The sequence below is a fragment of the Bos grunniens genome, chromosome 12 (assembly GCF_055505025.1).
Source record: "Bos grunniens cultivar Pamir isolate PY7600 chromosome 12, Bosgru_T2T1.0, whole genome shotgun sequence".
Taxonomy (NCBI): Eukaryota; Metazoa; Chordata; class Mammalia; order Artiodactyla; family Bovidae; genus Bos; species Bos grunniens.
In genome coordinates this window covers 36,641,811-36,659,076 of record NC_141176.1, presented here as the reverse complement: position 1 = coordinate 36,659,076, position 17,266 = coordinate 36,641,811, and the positions used below count along the sequence as shown (strand labels likewise).

Genomic DNA, 17,266 nt, shown 5'->3' with positions numbered 1-17,266 from the left:
CTTGATTAGTTGTAGAATAATTGAGAGAAATGTAACAGAACATTGTCAATTAAATATCAAAGATTACATTTGCCGGAATGAAAGTTACTTCCTAGTTCTTTGTCATCTAAATGTGGACCAGATTTTAAGACACAGGCTTGGTTAACTCTTCTGTCAGCCTTGACTTTAGAATCAGCTGAGGGCAGCTTTGACATTCATTGAGAGTGGATCCCAATCACCATCCCTGTCACAAACACTCCGGAGGTTTCTCAGAATCATCTCCTCCCTCCTCCAGTGAATCAGAAGCCAGAAATTTATGCTTTTTTCTCTTGTGAAAGAGACATGAGTCTTCTGATATGTGGGAACTTGGATTACCCAGACCTGTAGATGTTTCCTACTTTCTGGCCTAAGTTTTATATCTGCCTTCAGCTGCAGAACATAACGTGTCTTCCACTGAGTCCTAAGCTGTGTCAGTATTCACTATGTGTACTTCAACATGTTTCTAAAATTCCGTTAAAACGTGAAATGTTATCAGTTCTACAGCAAATCGTCATGTCTTACGGAGTCTGTCCCACTATGGCGCTGGAGTATTTGAATATTTTAACTCAAAATCCAAACATAGCTGGAAAAAACAGGTATGTGTCTCAAACATCTTATTTCAGTCTTATGTTTAAATGTGGAAATCTTATCTTCTTAGAAATCTAGTGACAGTAACTTCTGTGTTTTCATCAATGGAAAAGGGAGCTAGAAAAAGGCAAAAAGGTACCCAAAGCATATGCAACCCACCCTTAGTTACCCCTAGCCTTCCCTCCCACCCTTAGTTACTGCTAGGCTTGCACAGGAAACACTCCACTGGGGCGTTCTTCTAGCTAACTTTTTTTTTTTTTTTTTCCAATTTATGTATTATTGCATGGATACAAGCCTTAACCCTGGTTCTGACAACATGAATTCCTCTTCCCATCTTTAACCACTGATTACTATAAACCTCGGTGTACTGTTTATTTTAGCCACATGGAGCTTGGCCATTTATTCCATCTTGTCATCTGGATGAGCTTCAGATTCAAAACACACACTAACCAGAGCCCTGCAGGCAGTTGTAGCTAGTGGTTTGATTTCTGCTTTATATAATGTCATGGGTTGGTTTTTAAAAGTGAAATATTACACGTTTTTTTGGCTCAGATTAATTTTTTATTGTGGCAAAATATACATAAACTTTACCATTTTCAGGTGTACAATTCAGGGTTATTAAGTGAACTCACAGTATTGTGTAGCCATCACCATGATCTAGCTCCAGAACATTTCCATCATCCCAAACAGGAAGTCTATCCCTAATTCTTTTCTTTTTTTGGCTGTGCCATGTGGCATGTAGCAATCTTAGTTCCCTGACCAAGGATCAAACCTGTGCCTCTGCAGTGAAAGCACAGAGTCTCAACCACTGGGAACCCAGGGAAACCCCCTACCCCTGGTTAAACAATGACTCCTCACCCCTGCTCCCCCAACCCCCTGGCACCCACCCTCTTCTGTCTCTGTAAATTTAGCTCCTCTAGGAACCTCATATCAGTGGAATCCAGCAATGTTTGTCTTTTTGTGCCTGGCTTATTTCATTTGGCATAGTGTTTTTGAGGTCCATTCATGTTGTAGTATATGTCAGAATTTTGTACCTTTTTAAGGCTGAAAAATACTCCATTATATGTATACACCACATTTTGTGTATCCATTTATTGTCACTAGACCCTGGGGTTGTTTCTGCCTTTTGACTGTGAATCATACTGACCTGATGATTGGTGTACAGGCATGTGTTGGAGGCCCTAATTTCAGTACCCAGAAGTGGGATTGCTAAGTCATGTGGTAACTGCACTTAGTGTTTTAAGAGCTGCCATTCTGCGGAGAAGGCAATGGCACCCCACTCCAGTACTTCTGCCTGGAAAATCCCATGGACGGAGGAGCCTGGTAGGCTGCAGTCCATGGGGTCGCTGAGGGTCGGACACGACTGAAGCGACTTTGCAGCAGCAGCATACTGTTGTTCACTGGCATTTTACATTCCCACTAGCAGTGTGCCAAGGTTCCAGTTTATTCCACATCTGCATCAACACTTATTTTCACACTTTTTGATTTTATATAGCCCTCCCAATGGATGTGAATTTGTATCTAATTAAGGTTTCGATTTGCATTTCCCTAGTAACAACATGTTTTCATGTGCTGATTGGCCATTAGCATATCTTCTTTGGAGAAATGTCTATTCAAGTCCTTTGTAGGGTTAATTTTTATAACTGGAATCTACTACACGACAAAGTTGTTTATTGGTAATTAATTAATAGAATAATTCTAAGATGGTTTGTGAATTTAAATTGTGTGCTAGTGCTATTATTAAAAATTTGACTTAGGAGGCCGGGAGTGCGCGTGGACCCAGCTGGCGCTGAGCTGGGGTGGTACGATGAACGGTTGGGTGGCTCGGGGTCTAGCGCGGCGTGCTGCGGCCCTAGGCCTGGGGCTGCAAATTTAAAAAAAAAAAAAAAAAATTTGACTTAGAATCCTGTTGGAAATATACCCAGTAGCAGGAAGGAGGGGAAAAAAAGAGCTACAATTCCCAAAGGACAGAATGTAAAGTCATTTTTAAGTGTTAGGTAACTATTTTCTGAATGTAACACTGAAAGAGAAATAACTCCTCTTGATAAATAGATAGAAGCCCAGATGGATAGGCTGAGTTCTCCCAGTTGCCACTCGGTCTCCGTCAAATGGCAGCAGCTGAGCACGGACACGCCCGCACCCCTGCAGGCCCCCACCCAGGTGCAGTCCCTGTTCCACAGCGAGCGACTCCTTGTCTACGGGCTCACTCCTCACTGTACACAGGTGAGGAGCACGCAGGCTTTTTATTATGGGAACAGCAATGTGTTTTGCTAATAACTTTCTTTTTCTTTTTTCTTCCCTTTCCTTTACCCCCAAGTCATAATATGCTACACAGTTTTTCCTGGGATCACAGTGCTTGGTTAACCAAGGGCACTGGAGAGCCTCTTAATTCTCATTAAAATCACTGAAAGAATCACTGTTGAACTAACCAGGACATTATGAAGTAGAAAAACTATAAGGAATTTTTTTTCCCATTTCAGGCAACTCTACATGCGCTGATTCAAGAGAGAGAGTATTCTACAGTGGTGTCAACTACTGAACTTCAGAAGACAACTGGAACGGTGAGATTAAAAACTTAAACTGTGCACTCACTGTTTTTGAAAGTTAAAATAATTCTGTATTTTCCTATTTAATGCACCACGTCCTTCCTGCATTGTTTTCTGTGTTGACATCTTAGCACCTGATGTGATGTGGAGGGTTGTTATCTCCACAAGCGAGGACACTGACCATCAGTTTCTAAGGCAGCAGCTCTTCATCCGGGGTCTTGAGTCCAGGAGTAACCACAGGGGCATGAGTGGGCATAAATAACTGCAGTTAAACCTGGTGTTTTGTGAATGAAACCTTTAAAGGTGGTTCTCAAAGATGTGCATGTCTCCCTACAAGTTCAGTGTACCTGCAGTGCCTGGTCCTTGCCTCTTATTTTAGAATACTGAGTATAACTGTACTGGATTGCCGGGGACCAGCCCCAGCTGATCCAGGGTATTCGAAGGAGAGACGGCCTAGGCGACTATTTATATGCTAATTAGAGATATAAAGAATAATAGAATGAGGATAGCTCTGTAGGAAAATTCAGTGGAGAAAAGAGGCTGAGTAGCTTGGTTTACGCGGGAGACCAATAAAACTTCAAGACAAGAAGTTTGCACCACTTACGTAGGCCGCAGGCGCCCTCTCAAATAGCGGAAGGTGCCTCACCCTAGACACCTTCTCGAATGGGTCTTAGAAACCCAGGCATAATTAGTAAGCGTGGTGGGTTCCGCGCTCCAGATGGAGACTCAGCTGGAAGTTAAAGGGAAGAATGACATGGGGAGACCAAGCGCTGGTGAGCAAGGCCCATAGCTTTATTTTTAACAGGGGCTTTTATATCCTAAGTTACACATAGAGGATAATAGGGGATGCAAAGTAAGCAGTCTTTGATTCTTATCAAAAACCAGGGTTTCTTTCCTGCAAATTTATCGTATACAAATGGTTTAGGTGATTTACATCATCTTCTGGCCAGAAGGCCTACTAACATTTTATGACTCTTGACAAGGACTTATCAACAAAGACTTATTTTCTCTAAGAGTAATTATTTTAAGGTTTGGCGCCATCTTCCAAAGATAAAATTGCATTCCTATAGGGCGGATGTGTAATGGGTTTACAACAAAGGAAAGAATTTATTACCTTAAGGGTCTAAAGTTACTAACACCAAGGCCACTACTTATTTTTTCTACATACCCACTATTAATTAATACACATTCAAGGATACAATTCAGAGGATGTGAAAACTTGGCAACAAGCATTGACTCATCAATGAAATCCTTTACTAGTTTATTCTGACAGTTTTTAACTCTCTGAGAGGCTCTAAGCTATTTGAATACCTTAAGCTTTCCGTGCCTCTCGAGGCTGGGAGACTGTAAACAATCGTATGCATAGCTGCAGGAGTCTGGGTAAACTTGTCAGGCGAGTTAGAGAGCCATCTGAGGGGTTTGGATTTAAACACTCCTAATTGCCCAGGACCTTTATTAATTGGAGCTGTAAGTTAACTCTTTGACAGAGAGAGCGAGATGGTGGTAGGGGACAGCCCCCAGTAAAGTCAGAGGTGAGAGCACAAAGCAATAAAGTAGGCAGACTCTGGTTTTTTGGGGGGTAGATGCTTGAGAATATCCGGGGGGACTCCTGAGGCTCGATCCCGCCTTTGCATATGCCGAGCCTCCTTCCTCATGACCTTTGTCACGAGTGGAATGCCTCACCGGCTCCCAGCACTGGATGATAAATAAAACATTGTATATTGAGGATGTGTTTTTGTTTTTCCTATTTTTGGATTAAAAGCAAATGAATTTGTAGTATTTGCATTAGTACCAAATCTGCTATAGTTAGATCTGGAAAACTCCTAAGCTGTCTATGCTGTATGCCTGGAGAATTCCATGGACAGAGGAGCCCAGTGAGCTACAGTCCATGGGGTTGAAAAGAGTCAGACACGACTGAGGCAGTAACTACTACTACTATTCATAGGAGTATTTATATAACCAGACAACCATTCCTTATTTATATCTATATAATCAGACATTGCTGTGGCTCAGTGGTAAAGAATCCACCTGCCGATGCGGGGGACGAAGGTTTGATCCCTGGGTCGGGAAGATCCCCTGGAGAAGGAAATGGCAACCCACTCTAGTATTCTTGCCTGGGAAATCCCATGGACAGAGGAACCCAGCAGGCTACAATCCACGAGGTCACAAAAGAGTTGGACATGACTTAGTGACTAAACAATAACAACAACAACAACAAAACTAAAGCAAAGCTTTCATTTTGGCATTGAATGAAAACTTATTACTTGCCAATGACTTATGTATAGAATTTAAGGGTATCTTTGTATTGTCTGAAAAACTGAATCTCAGTGGGATTTTACCTGGGAGCAGGTCATTTTCCATAAAGTCACAATTTTTATAGTTGTCTTTCCACTGTGAATCGTGGCCTTACCAGTAAAAAATGGCAGGAGTTGGAATTGTCACTGATGGGAGACGTTGCCTTTTGAGTCCTGTTGTTTCAGCCATTTGAGGAAAGGGTGGTGCCCTGGCCCTTGACTTCCTGGTGCTCTGTCTGTGGCCCCTTCAGAGTGGAGATCACAGGCAGACCTCACAGCCCTGGGCTGGCTCTTCCAGTAGAGCAGGTCACACGTGTATAGAAAATGCCAACTATAGGGACAGAATGGAGACGAATGGGTGCCAGGACTGGAGGTGACTGCACAGCGACACGACACGAGGTTTTAGTGGGAAGAAATCCCCTTGTCTGTGTTTCAGTGGTGCTCACACACCGTCTGTATGCATGTATACTCAGTCACTTCAGTCGTGTCTGAATCTTTGTGACCCCATGGACTGTAACCCACCAGGCTCCTCTGTCCATGGGATTCTCCAAGCAAGAATACTGGAGTGGGTTGCCATGCCCTCCTCCCAGGGATCTTCCCAACCCAGCGATCAAACCCTGATCTTCTGCATTGCAGGCAGATTCTTTTCAGCTGAGCCACCAGGGAAGCCCCCACATACAGTCTGTGAAAGTGAAAGTCGCTCAGTCATGTCCGACTCTTTGCGACCCCATGGACTATACAGTCCGTGGAATTCTCCAGGCCAGAATGCTGGAGTGGTAGCCTTTCCCTTCTCCAGGGGATCTTCCCAACCCAGGGATCAAACCCAGGTCTCTCACATTGCAGGCGGATTCTTTGCCAGCTGAACCACCAGGGAAGCCCACACAGAGTCTACATTAGTTAAAACTTATCAACCTGCACACCTAAAGGGGGTGAATTTCATTGTATGCAAATGCATCTCAATTATGTAAATAATTTCCTATGTATGACATGAATTAGAATCTTTTTTCCTTTGGTGCCTGAACAGATGATTCACAAGCTGGCAGCTCGAGCTCTGATAAGAGATTATGAAGATGGCATTCTCCACGAAAACGAAGTGAATCACGAGGTTTGCTTTTTCATGTGAAAGCCATTGTCTGTTTTTTTGGCCTTTCTTGAGTTGCTTTATCCTTGGAAATGTGAATGAGGATCAGCAGATGGAAAGGGACCCCTGTCATCATTGCCGTGTTTTCCATGCCGGGGTGCAGGGTGCCCCATAGTTACTGGATTTAGTTTTTAGTTAGCTTATTGAATGAATTATTGACAGAACAAAGGAAACTCAGATGCCTCCCTCAGTGCCTGTAAAGACACCACCTAGGTGCTTGTGTGTTGTAGGGTGAATGTCTCCATCTGTGATGAAAAGGCCAGGTCTGGGGGGCTGAGCCGCCTGGGGAGCTCAGCAGAGCCAAGCCCACCTTGCCCCCCCATCACTGAGCCACTCTGAGGCCCTGGCAGGGGACTCCCTCTGCTACCCCATACCCAGATGACTGCTGTCAAATGATGGCTGGAGCATTAGCGCTCAGCACACTCCTCCCCAGGCAGTTGGTTCCCTCAGAGGTCAGCACCCTCCTTCTCACCCTCAGGTCAGCAGCCTTGGTCCTGCTTTGCTCAGGGTCCTTTTCCATCTGAGGGCAGCTGACCAGCCGCACTGGCAAACCAGCCTGGACCAGTCCCTCTACCTCCTGACACCCCTGGGCTCCTCATCTTTACAGTGAGAGACAGACTCAATGTGACAGGTCTTGGCAGCTCAGCAGCCTTGACCTTGAGGGCTCCTTATAAACACACCACAAGCCACAAGAAGCTCATGAATATGAATTGCTGTTTCTGTACTTTAGCCTCTCGTTGAGCCCAATTTTTGCAGGAAATGGCAGGTTAGCCACTTGAGATACTTAGGCAGAGCCATCGACTCAATGTTGCGTTGGAAATCCTAATTATAAAATTGCTGCTAAGTCACTTCAGTCGTGTCTGACTCTGTGCGACCCCATAGACGGCAGCCCACCAGGCTCCCCCATCCCTGGGATTCTCCAGGCAAGAACACTGGAGTGGGTTGCCATTTCCTTCTCCAATGCAGGAAAGTGAAAAGTGAAAGTGAAGTCGCTCAGTCGTGTCCGACTTTTAGCGACCCCATGGACTACAGCCTACCAGGCTCCTCCATCCATGGGATTTTCCAGGCAAGAGTACTGGAGTGGGGTGCCATTATCTACTTCTTATTGAAAGACACCTTTTTGTATTATGTAGTATTCATTTAACTGGTCAATAGGACATGATTTCATTTGTTATTCATTATTATTCTGTCTTATTATTCATTTTTCTTAGATGAAGAAGCAAACTTTAAAATCTCTGATTATTAAACTCAGTAAAGAAAACTCTCTCATAACACAGTTTACAAGCTTTGTGGCTGTGGAGAAAAGGGTATGTATTGTTAATTCACCGTCATTTTATCTATATTTGCGGGCTAAGAAGATGATTCTTGCCTTTGCTGTCACTGGTGGCCCCTGCGTCTGTGAAAAGCAGCAGAAAGCCTCTTATCCACGCAGGGCACAGAGCTTGCGTGATCTCTGCGTGAGTTACCTGTGCTGTTATTTTAATGTTACAGTTGAATTAGTACACAATTAATAAAGATGAGAAATGCCAAAAATGTAACAAATTGTTGAATATGTGAATTTTAAGATATACTACAATTTGTTACATTTTTGGCATTTCTCACCTTTATTAATTCTTGACCCTCAGAAAATAAGAGAGGCCTGGGCTCCCCTTACCCTGTGAGTGGCCCTTTCGTCTACACAGTTTGAGAGGAGAGCCCTCCAAGGCACTTGGTACAGCACCACCCAGCAGGTGCTCTATGAAGGGGACCCTCACCCCAACCTGACCATCTTCTCCCCCAGGACACAGGATCCAGTCCGACCCCCAAACATATTCCAAACCAAACATTCATGAGGCTTTAGAATTTGTAATAATAATTTAATGTGATAATGTCTGTTTTCTCTTTACCTGATTGTTATTCAATATAGTATGGTAATGAGTCACCTTCTCCTGATATTCCAAATACTTTGGAACTTATTGCCAAAGAAGACATAGATTTTCTGCCATACATGAGCTGGGAGGGGGAACAACCAGATGCCAGCAGGATGCAGGTGAGTGTTGATTACAAATCAATTGATATAATTGTGTGTACAAGTTGTGATTACAAATCAATTGATACAATTGATCAATTGTGTGCTCATGCTTTTATGATGGTAAGGGGAACCCTTCGCTAAAATAGCACCCTTTTGATCTGTATACGCAGATACTGATGTCTCCCTGATGATGGGAATTTTTGCACATTTTTAAAAATGCTGTTATGTGAGAAAGGCTCCATTTACAAATGTAGCTATAAAGTGCAAAAGAGGAACAATAGTGGTTACAGACAAACTGTGGTTCAGGAAGCCAAAGGCCTTATCTCTAAGAGTGACAGGCAGTTCATCCTGAAAGTAGTGATAAAAGCCTATCTAATTATCTAACTTCACCACCAATATTTATTAAAGTTTGTAGTGCTTTATGCTGTGGCCTTTGTGACCACATGATAGAAGTTGAGAAGCACAGCTTAAATAAAAACTGGAAGATGTTAGTCACTAGTCATGTCCAACTCTTTGCAACCCCATGGACTCCCACCAAGCTCCTCTATCCTTGGAATTCTCCAGGCAAGAATACTGGAGTAGGTTGCCATTCCCTTCTCCAGGGAAATAAAACCTGGAAGATATATACAAAAGCAAAGGAACAAAACAGTGGTAGTAAGACTCTGGAGTATCCAAATTAGAGAAGTAAAACTGCCAAAATCTAAGGATTTAAAATCCAAGGGAAAAAATTTATGTGCTTCCAAGGTGGGCCTAGTGCTAAAGAACCTGCCTGCTGACACAGGAGACATAATAGACACCAGTTTGATCCCTGGGTCAGAAAGATCCCCTGGAGGAGGGCATGGCAACTCACTCCAGTATTCTTGCCTGAAAAATCCCATGGACAGAGGTGCCTACAATTGGCGGGCTACAATCCATGGGGTTGCAAAGAGTCTGACACAACTCGGCAACTAAAGAACAAAATGTAAAGGATCTTGGCTAGCTAAAACACCTTTGAAAAGGAAGAAGAGGTTGGAGGCCTTACACCATCTGATATTGAGGCTTACTATAAAGCCACAGTAAGTAGGAAAGTGTGGTATTAACATAAAATGGACATCTAGACCATTGGAACAGCATGGAGAATCTAGAAATATATCCAGATATATAGGGCCAATTGTCTACAGAGGCCCAAGGCTATTCAATGGGGGAAAACGATCTTTTTAAAAAAAGATTCTGAAAAGATTGTATAGTCATGTACCAAAAAACAAAACAAAACCCCTCTACCCTTAGTTCACTCCATATAAAAAGATTGACTGGATTATTGGCTTGATTATTGGCTTAAATGTAATAGCTGAAACCTGAGTATCTGGGAAGAAAACAGGAGAAAACCTTAATGAGCTAGGGTTGTACAAAGCTTTCCTAAATTTAAAGAACAAACCACAAAAAAAAATTTGTGAACTGGACTTTATTAATATCAAAAACTTTTATTCTTCAGAAGACACTGTTAAGAAAATGAAAGGGCAGACCACAGACTGGGAGAAAATGTTTGCAAAACATATCTGACAAATATGTTTATCTAAAATATATAAAGAAGTCTTACAATCCGATAATAAGAAAACAACCCAGTAAAAAAAAATAAGCAAAAGATCATTTTAGAAAACTCTCAGTTTCTTAAAGAGTTAACTATACACCTATCATTTGACCCAGCCAAATGAAATGAAAGTATGTGTTTACACAAAGACTTGCGCATGAGTATTCATTGTGGCTTTACTTGTAGCAGCCAGAAGTTGGACACAACCATCAGGAGATAAATGAGTAAACAAATTGTGGTACAGCCTTACGAGAGTAACTACTCAGCAGTAAAAAGGAGAAATAGTCTCTCAGCCGTGTCTGACTCTTTGCAACCCAGTAGACTGTAGCCTGCCAGGCTCCTCTGTCCATGGCGTTCTCCAGGCAAGAATACTGGAATGTATTGCCATTCCCTTCTCCAGAGGATCTTCCTGACCCAAGGATTGAACCCAGATCTTCTGCATTGCAGGCAGTTTCTTTACCATCTGAGCTACAGGGAAGTCCTGTAGCTCAAAAAAAGGTTAAAAAGGAGAATTAACCATTGATATATACAACAACATGGATAAATGTCAGGGCAGTTATACTAAGTAAAAGTCAAAGAATATAAGCTGTAAGCTTCCATTGACACAAAATATGTGCAAACCAATCTGAAGTTACAGAAAGCAAGGAGGAGGAGTGAGATGGGGCACAAAAGGGCACGCTAAAGGAGTGTGTGCTGAATATGTCATTGCCCTCGTTGTGACAATGGTCTCAGGGATGTATATTTATGCCAGAACTCATCACTCTAAGATGTAGTTGTTTATGTCAATTATACCCAAATAAATCTATTTTGAATATCTAATTAGCTTTAACCAAATTGCCTGTTTGCGTGTCCAACTCTGTGGCCCCATGGACTGTAGCCCATCAGGTTCCTCTGTCCATGGAATTTTCCAGGCAAGAATACTGGAATGGGTTGCCATTTCCTACTCCAGGGGATCTACCCAACCCAGAGATCAAACCCGCCTGTCTTGCATCTCTTGCATTGGTAGGCAGATTCTTTATCTCTAGAGCCACCTGAAAGCCCAAATTGCCACTACATAGGTTATATCAGTTCACTCTCCCATCAGAAGCACTTGAGAGGCTGTTACTCTATTCTCTCTTTAACCCAGTATATTATTCAAATTTTTGATCTTTACAGATCTGATAGGTTGAAAGTATATTAGTGATATTTTAATTTTCATTTATTTCTTTATGAATGAAAAGGAACATGTTTTCATATTCCTAAGAGCCCACATATTCATCTTTTCTAGGTATCGTCCATTAATGTCTTTTACCTTTTTAAATTGTGAGATTAGTCATTTTCTTGTTTATCTTAGGAAAATTATATTTTGTAGGGAAATTAGGCCTTTATGATACGAGTTGCAAAAATTTCTCAGTTTGTCATTTGTATTTTGATGTTGCTTATCATCATTTTGTCATGCAGATATTTTAATGAAGTCAAGCATTTTCATCTTTGGGTTTCTTTGTTTTGTATTGCTTTGTCTTTTGTCATGCTTAGAAATCTTTCCTTCAGATATTATGCTTTATAAAAATTTCCCATGATTTCTTTCTTTAAATAGTTGTATGGCTTCATGTTTAGTTGAAATTTTCTTTCCTGGTATAAGATGGGACATATGGGAACAACTTTATTCCTTTCCAGATGACTTCCAACTTTCTCCAGCACCATTTATTAAATAAGTCTTCTTTTCCTCTAATTGATTTTAGGAATCTTTGTTGTCTTTATCATCTCCTAACTCCCCACTTGTGTTAGGATCTGTTGCTGGACCCTGTATTCTGTTTCCTAGATCAGTCTGTTATAATTGTAATTTTATAAAAGTCTTTAATGTCTGATGGGTCTGGTCCATCACTTGCTCTTTTTTCACTTTACTCATCTAATTAAGAAAAATTTAACCAGAAAAATTTAAATATTATTTTAAATGTGTGTCTTGTCCTGTGTCCTGCAGTATTAATTATATGTGCTGAGCTGTGCTTAGTCTCTCAGGCATGTCTGACTGTGTGTGGCCCCATGGACTGTAGCTTACAAGGCTCCTCTGTCCATGGGGATTCTCCAGGCAAGAATACTGGAATGGGTTGTCATGCCCTCCTCCAGGGCATCTTCCCAACCCAGGGATTGAACCCAGGTCTCCCACATTGCAGGCGGATTGTTTATCCTCTGAGTCACAAGGGAATCCCAAGAAGACTGGAAGGGGTAGCCTATCCCTTCTCCAGGGGAGCTTCCCAACCCAGGAATTGAACTTGGGTCTCCGGCATCACAGGAAGATTCTTTACCAGCAGAGCTACCAGGGAAGCCCCATTAATTATTTAAATATACACATTTGTCTGAACTGGGAAGGGACTACTCCTTTTAAAAAAAAAAACCTCATTTACATTGGTAAAACTAAAAGCTGATTATTTTCAAGATATCTCAAGGACTAGTAATTCATATAAAATTTGATTTTATTTACATGTATGTTTTTAAGGAATACTCTTTAAAATTTATTCAGATAATAGTAGTGACAGCATCCCTCATTCTCTTTTTTTTATATATTTTCATATTCTAATATAAAAGACATTAATTTACTTAAAGCTTTGGAGTTTTTTTTTTCAGTTTTCTCATTTTCTTAATATTTCTTAAAGCAGTATAAAAGACTGGAATAATTTCATTCTATCAGTTTATTTTAGGGCTGCTAAGTTGCTTTAGTTGTGTCCAACTCTCTGTGACCCCATGGACTATAGCCTACCAGGCTCCTCTGTCCATGGGATTCTCCAGGCAAGAATACTGGAGTGGGTTGCCATGCCCTCCTCCAGTGGATCTTCCCAAACCAGGGATTGAACCTGCATCTTTTATGTCTCTTGCATTGGCAGGTTGGGTTCTTTACCACCAGTGCCACCTGGAAAGCCCATTTTAGGACTAATTTGACACTATAATATTGCTTATTGTCAAGTCTTTGGCAAGTCTCTTTTATGGTCCTCAGTTTCCTCTTGTGGAAAATAAGGGATGTTTAAAATTCTGTGATTCTAAGAACAGAGAGAGATTAAGATATTTGGTGTATTTACCACTGATATTGTCTCCAGCTCTCCAACTCCATGTCTGTAAATGAGGGCACTATAGGTAAGTGACCCTGAGTGTCTGGTCTTCTCAGTGCCCTGGGACAGACAGTTTCATCAGTGCTGAGAGGTCAGCTCCTAGGAAGCCTGGCTTCTTGATCATCATCCACTTAACCTGTGCTTTCCTTATATTGTCACTTCTCTTTCTGGCAGACACTTTCAGCATCGTCTGAATGGAACCAAGAACCCAAACGTAAATGTAAACGTAAACAGACTAAAAAGAAGCGTTCATCACTTAAGATGATACTTTCTGAAGATTTTGAAGCCTTTAGCTCAGATGCCCCAGAAGAATCTGAAGCGGTCAGTTTTGTCTTCAGGGATGCGGAGGAGCCCTGGGGTTTGGGTCCGATGGAGTCATCTAAACAAACAGAAGTTAAACCACAATTCACAGAAGCTATCTCACAGAAAACGGCCGTTTCTGACATTCCTACTGCCCCTAGTTTCTTAACTACACCCCTCCATGTTGGCTCTGGTTTCTACCTTCAGGCCAGTTCAGCACTGTTTGGTTCTCCAGCTGGTCCCAAACACTTCGGTTCCCCTAAGAAGTACCTGGAAATGGGCAGTGGTGCCGACATTTCCCTGGACATGGCGTCTTTTCCCAGGCTGCATCTCCAGGGGTCACCTTTGCAACTTGCTGCTGCTCCCAGGGTTTCGTTTAGCTCCAGGTCTCAGCTGCCCAAAACCAATCAAGGGGGTGCCACAGGCTTCAGTGCCCTCACTACCCTTCAGCCAGACCCTCTCTCACGGCCGAATCTTTTTTCCTGTTCTGCAAGTCTTCTCCCTTGTCCACTTGTAAAGTCTGTCTTTTCTTCCCCTGCCTCTCCTCCCTCCCTACCCAGGGGCGTTGTTCCCCCTCCTCCCCCTCTACCTGGGTGGTGTGGTGTTCTTCCTTCTCCCCCTCTTCCCCCTCTAACTGGGGGACTTGTTCCCCCTCCTCCCCCTCTACCTGGGTGGGGTGGTGTTCCTCCTCCTCCCCATCTTCCCCCTCTATCTGGAGGAATTGTTCCCCCTCCTCCCCCTCTATCTCAGGGGGTTGGCATTCCTCCTCCCCCTCCTCCCCCTCTTTCCTCTCCTCTTCCCTCTCACCATCTCCCATCTCCTAGGAGTGCCAGTTATAAGCTGCCAGTGGCTCCATCTGGCCCTGCTGAGGATGCCCGGCCGGACATTCCTCTGTTAGCTGTGTATGATAAACCTTTGTCATTAGACTCCCTCCAATATGACTGTTCATTTTTTGAATGTTCTTCTGAAACGGAAAGTGATAAAACAGGAGAACTTCTGGCAAGTAGGATTTTTAAAAAGCTGGCAGAATATGACCTGAGAAGTGGCTTTACTGCAAGTACTCAGGCACAAAAAGATGAGGATGGCCTAGTTGGCAAAGCAAGCTGGAGGAATTATGTGCCTTCGACTGAACTCTTCAGGCTTCAGACCAAGGTACTAGTCTTCTCTCTCCATAAATCTGCTTCATTAGCTTCAAAGTTCAGGATGGTGCTACACAAAGTAGCTACTCACCAGACTGCTGCTGGTCCACACTGACATGAGGAGCTAGTCCCAGAACGCAGCTTCCTTCACTGAGAAGCCAGCCAAACAAACAGTGTGCTTGAGAAAAGCTGGTGCTTACCTACCTATTTTTAACTGTTAGGCCAGAATATCATGAAAGAGAGTGTTAACATTCCTCAGTTGAAGGTTAGCATCCCTCAGTGGGTCCTGGGGTAAGACATTAATCTCCTAGGTTCTAAAACTGCTGAACTGCAATTCACACAAATTTCACATTGCAAAGTAAAGCACAAGTGTTGTAAGTACACTTTAAATATTAAAAGTTCTCAGGAATATGACTCAACATGTGAGCTTATATTAGAGATTAGCATTCCATTTGTGAAGCTAAATCACACTATAAATTTAGTTCTTGCACTGGTACTAAGACCCAATCTGATATCTGTAATTAACTTGTTTTGATGTAATATGCTCAATCTCTCAGCCATGTCTAATTCTTTGCAACCCCATCCACGGTAGCCTACCAGGCTCCTCCATCTGTGGAATTTTCCAGGCAAAAGTATAGTAAAGTAGAAAAGTAACTTGGTTTAGTGTCAGTTCAAGTCCCAACCCTTCCACTCTGTGATCCAGGGCAAGTCAGTCTTTCAGTCATCCACGTAATGAAAGTAATAAAAGTGTCCAGCTCGCAGAGAGGTAGACCAGCTGCCCGCAGCCTCCACCTGGAGAAATGCATGTGAAAACAGCATAGCACAGCAACAGTCTTTGAGCCAGAGTGTTGAGGTTTAGGTCCTGCTGCGACTGCTTGTCAGCTGTGTGACTTTGGACAACTTGCTTAAGTTTTCGTACCTCAGTGTCCTCATCTGCACAGTGGGTTCAGTGACAGTACTTCACAGGAAGCAGCTCACAAGAAAACAGCACTCCACACTAGGTGAAGGCCAGCTGGCACAATGTGTCACTCCTGTTAGTTTTCAAATTGTTGCCATAGATCCTTTCACCCATGTGCTTGCCTGCACCCCACCTTCGCCTCCACGCCCTGTGTTAGTTCACCTTGGACCTGGAGTCTGTCTGCTTCTCAGTTAGGATCCCAGGATCAGGCTTGCAACACTTCTGTAAGCATGTGATGAAGATCCGTCTTAGCTGGAGTGGGCAGAGTATGTGAGCACAAGGAAGGTAGTTTCAAAGAGCATGTTCAACATAATTTTATCTTCAGTAGAAAAGAGTCATTTTCATATTTCATCATAAGGACACATTTTAATGTTGAACAAAAGGAACCATGTTATTTAAAAGTTTGAGAAACATTGTTTCAAAGAATTATTAGAAGAAAAAAAGTATAATACTATTTTAAAAAACGTCCATACGTGAACCTCTCTACTGCTTTATTACAAATGCTACCAGATATAATACTTATTGTCCATAGTATTTATGAGATTCCCAATAATACTGTGTTTGCACATGAAGAAACTTCAATTTTACAGTATAGATGTCTTAATTCCCTGAGTGGAAAACATATTATTCATCACATAACTCATGTGATGAAATTGTAATAATGTGGCTGAAATTTTGTTTTGTTAATTTCTTAGGATGGATGCTGGAAACTTACACAAGAACTGGGATTTATATTAAAACTTAATACAAATATTTTAAACAGCTTTCTTGAGCAAAAAGGCATTCGATCTTTAGGTATGTCACTAGTTTTCTATTTATAAATGTCACGCTCTTAAATGTTACACGTTTTTGTAAACCAGTGTTCTAATATATTTGTTTCTTCCAGTCCAGCATTTCTCATGATGTACTCTGCATATAAGTTAAATAAGCAGGGTGACAATATATAGCCTTGATGTACTCCTTTTCCTATTTGGAACCAGTCTGATGTTCCATGTCCAGTTCTAACTGGTGCTTCCTGACCTGCATACAGATTTCTCAAGAGGCAGGTCAGGTGGTCTGGTATTCCCATCTCTTTCAGAATTTTCCACGGTTTATTGTGATCCACACAGTCAAAGGCTTTGGCATAGTCAATAAAGCAGAAATAGATGTTTTTCTGGAACTCTCTTGCTTTTTCCATGATCCAGCGGATGTTGGCAATTTGATCCCTGGTTCCTCTGCCTTTTCTAAAACCAGCTTGAACATCTGGAAGTTCACAGTTCACATATTGATGAAGCCTGACTTGGAGAATTTTGAACATTACGTTACTAGTGTGTGAGATGAGTGCAATTGTGCAGTAGTTTGAGCATTCTTTGGCATTGTCTTTCTTAAGGATTGGAATGAAAACTGACCTTTTCCAGTCCTGTGGCCACTGCTGAGTTTTCCAAATTTGCTGGCATATTGAGTGAGCATGTTCACAGCATCATCTTTCAGGATTTGAAATAGCTCAACTGGAATTCCATCACCTCCACTAGCTTTGTTCGTAGTGATGCTTCCTAAGGCCCACCTGACTTCACATTCCAGGATGTCTGGCTCTAGATGAGTGATCACACCATCGTGATTATCTGGGTCGTGAAGATCTTTT

General features: G+C 42.2%; 1 protein-coding gene across 8 annotated transcripts in view; it reads left to right on the top strand.

The window, feature by feature from the left end:
* The window catches only part of PARP4 (poly(ADP-ribose) polymerase family member 4), a 76,796-nt gene that overhangs the window by 47,074 nt on the left and 12,456 nt on the right, over positions 1-17,266 (top strand). For all 8 annotated transcript variants that reach the window (XR_015138212.1, XM_086329846.1, XM_086329845.1 and 5 more), the window contains 8 exons: positions 515-614; positions 2,659-2,829; positions 3,087-3,167; positions 6,471-6,551; positions 7,799-7,894; positions 8,494-8,616; positions 13,423-14,700; positions 16,341-16,440. Coding sequence is in view for 7 of the 8 variants with exons in the window: in XM_086329846.1 (XP_086185972.1) it covers positions 515-614; positions 2,659-2,829; positions 3,087-3,167; positions 6,471-6,551; positions 7,799-7,894; positions 8,494-8,616; positions 13,423-14,700; positions 16,341-16,440 (2,030 nt within the window). In the remaining variant the exon portion in view is untranslated. The remainder of the gene's footprint in view (positions 1-514; positions 615-2,658; positions 2,830-3,086; positions 3,168-6,470; positions 6,552-7,798; positions 7,895-8,493; positions 8,617-13,422; positions 14,701-16,340; positions 16,441-17,266) is intronic.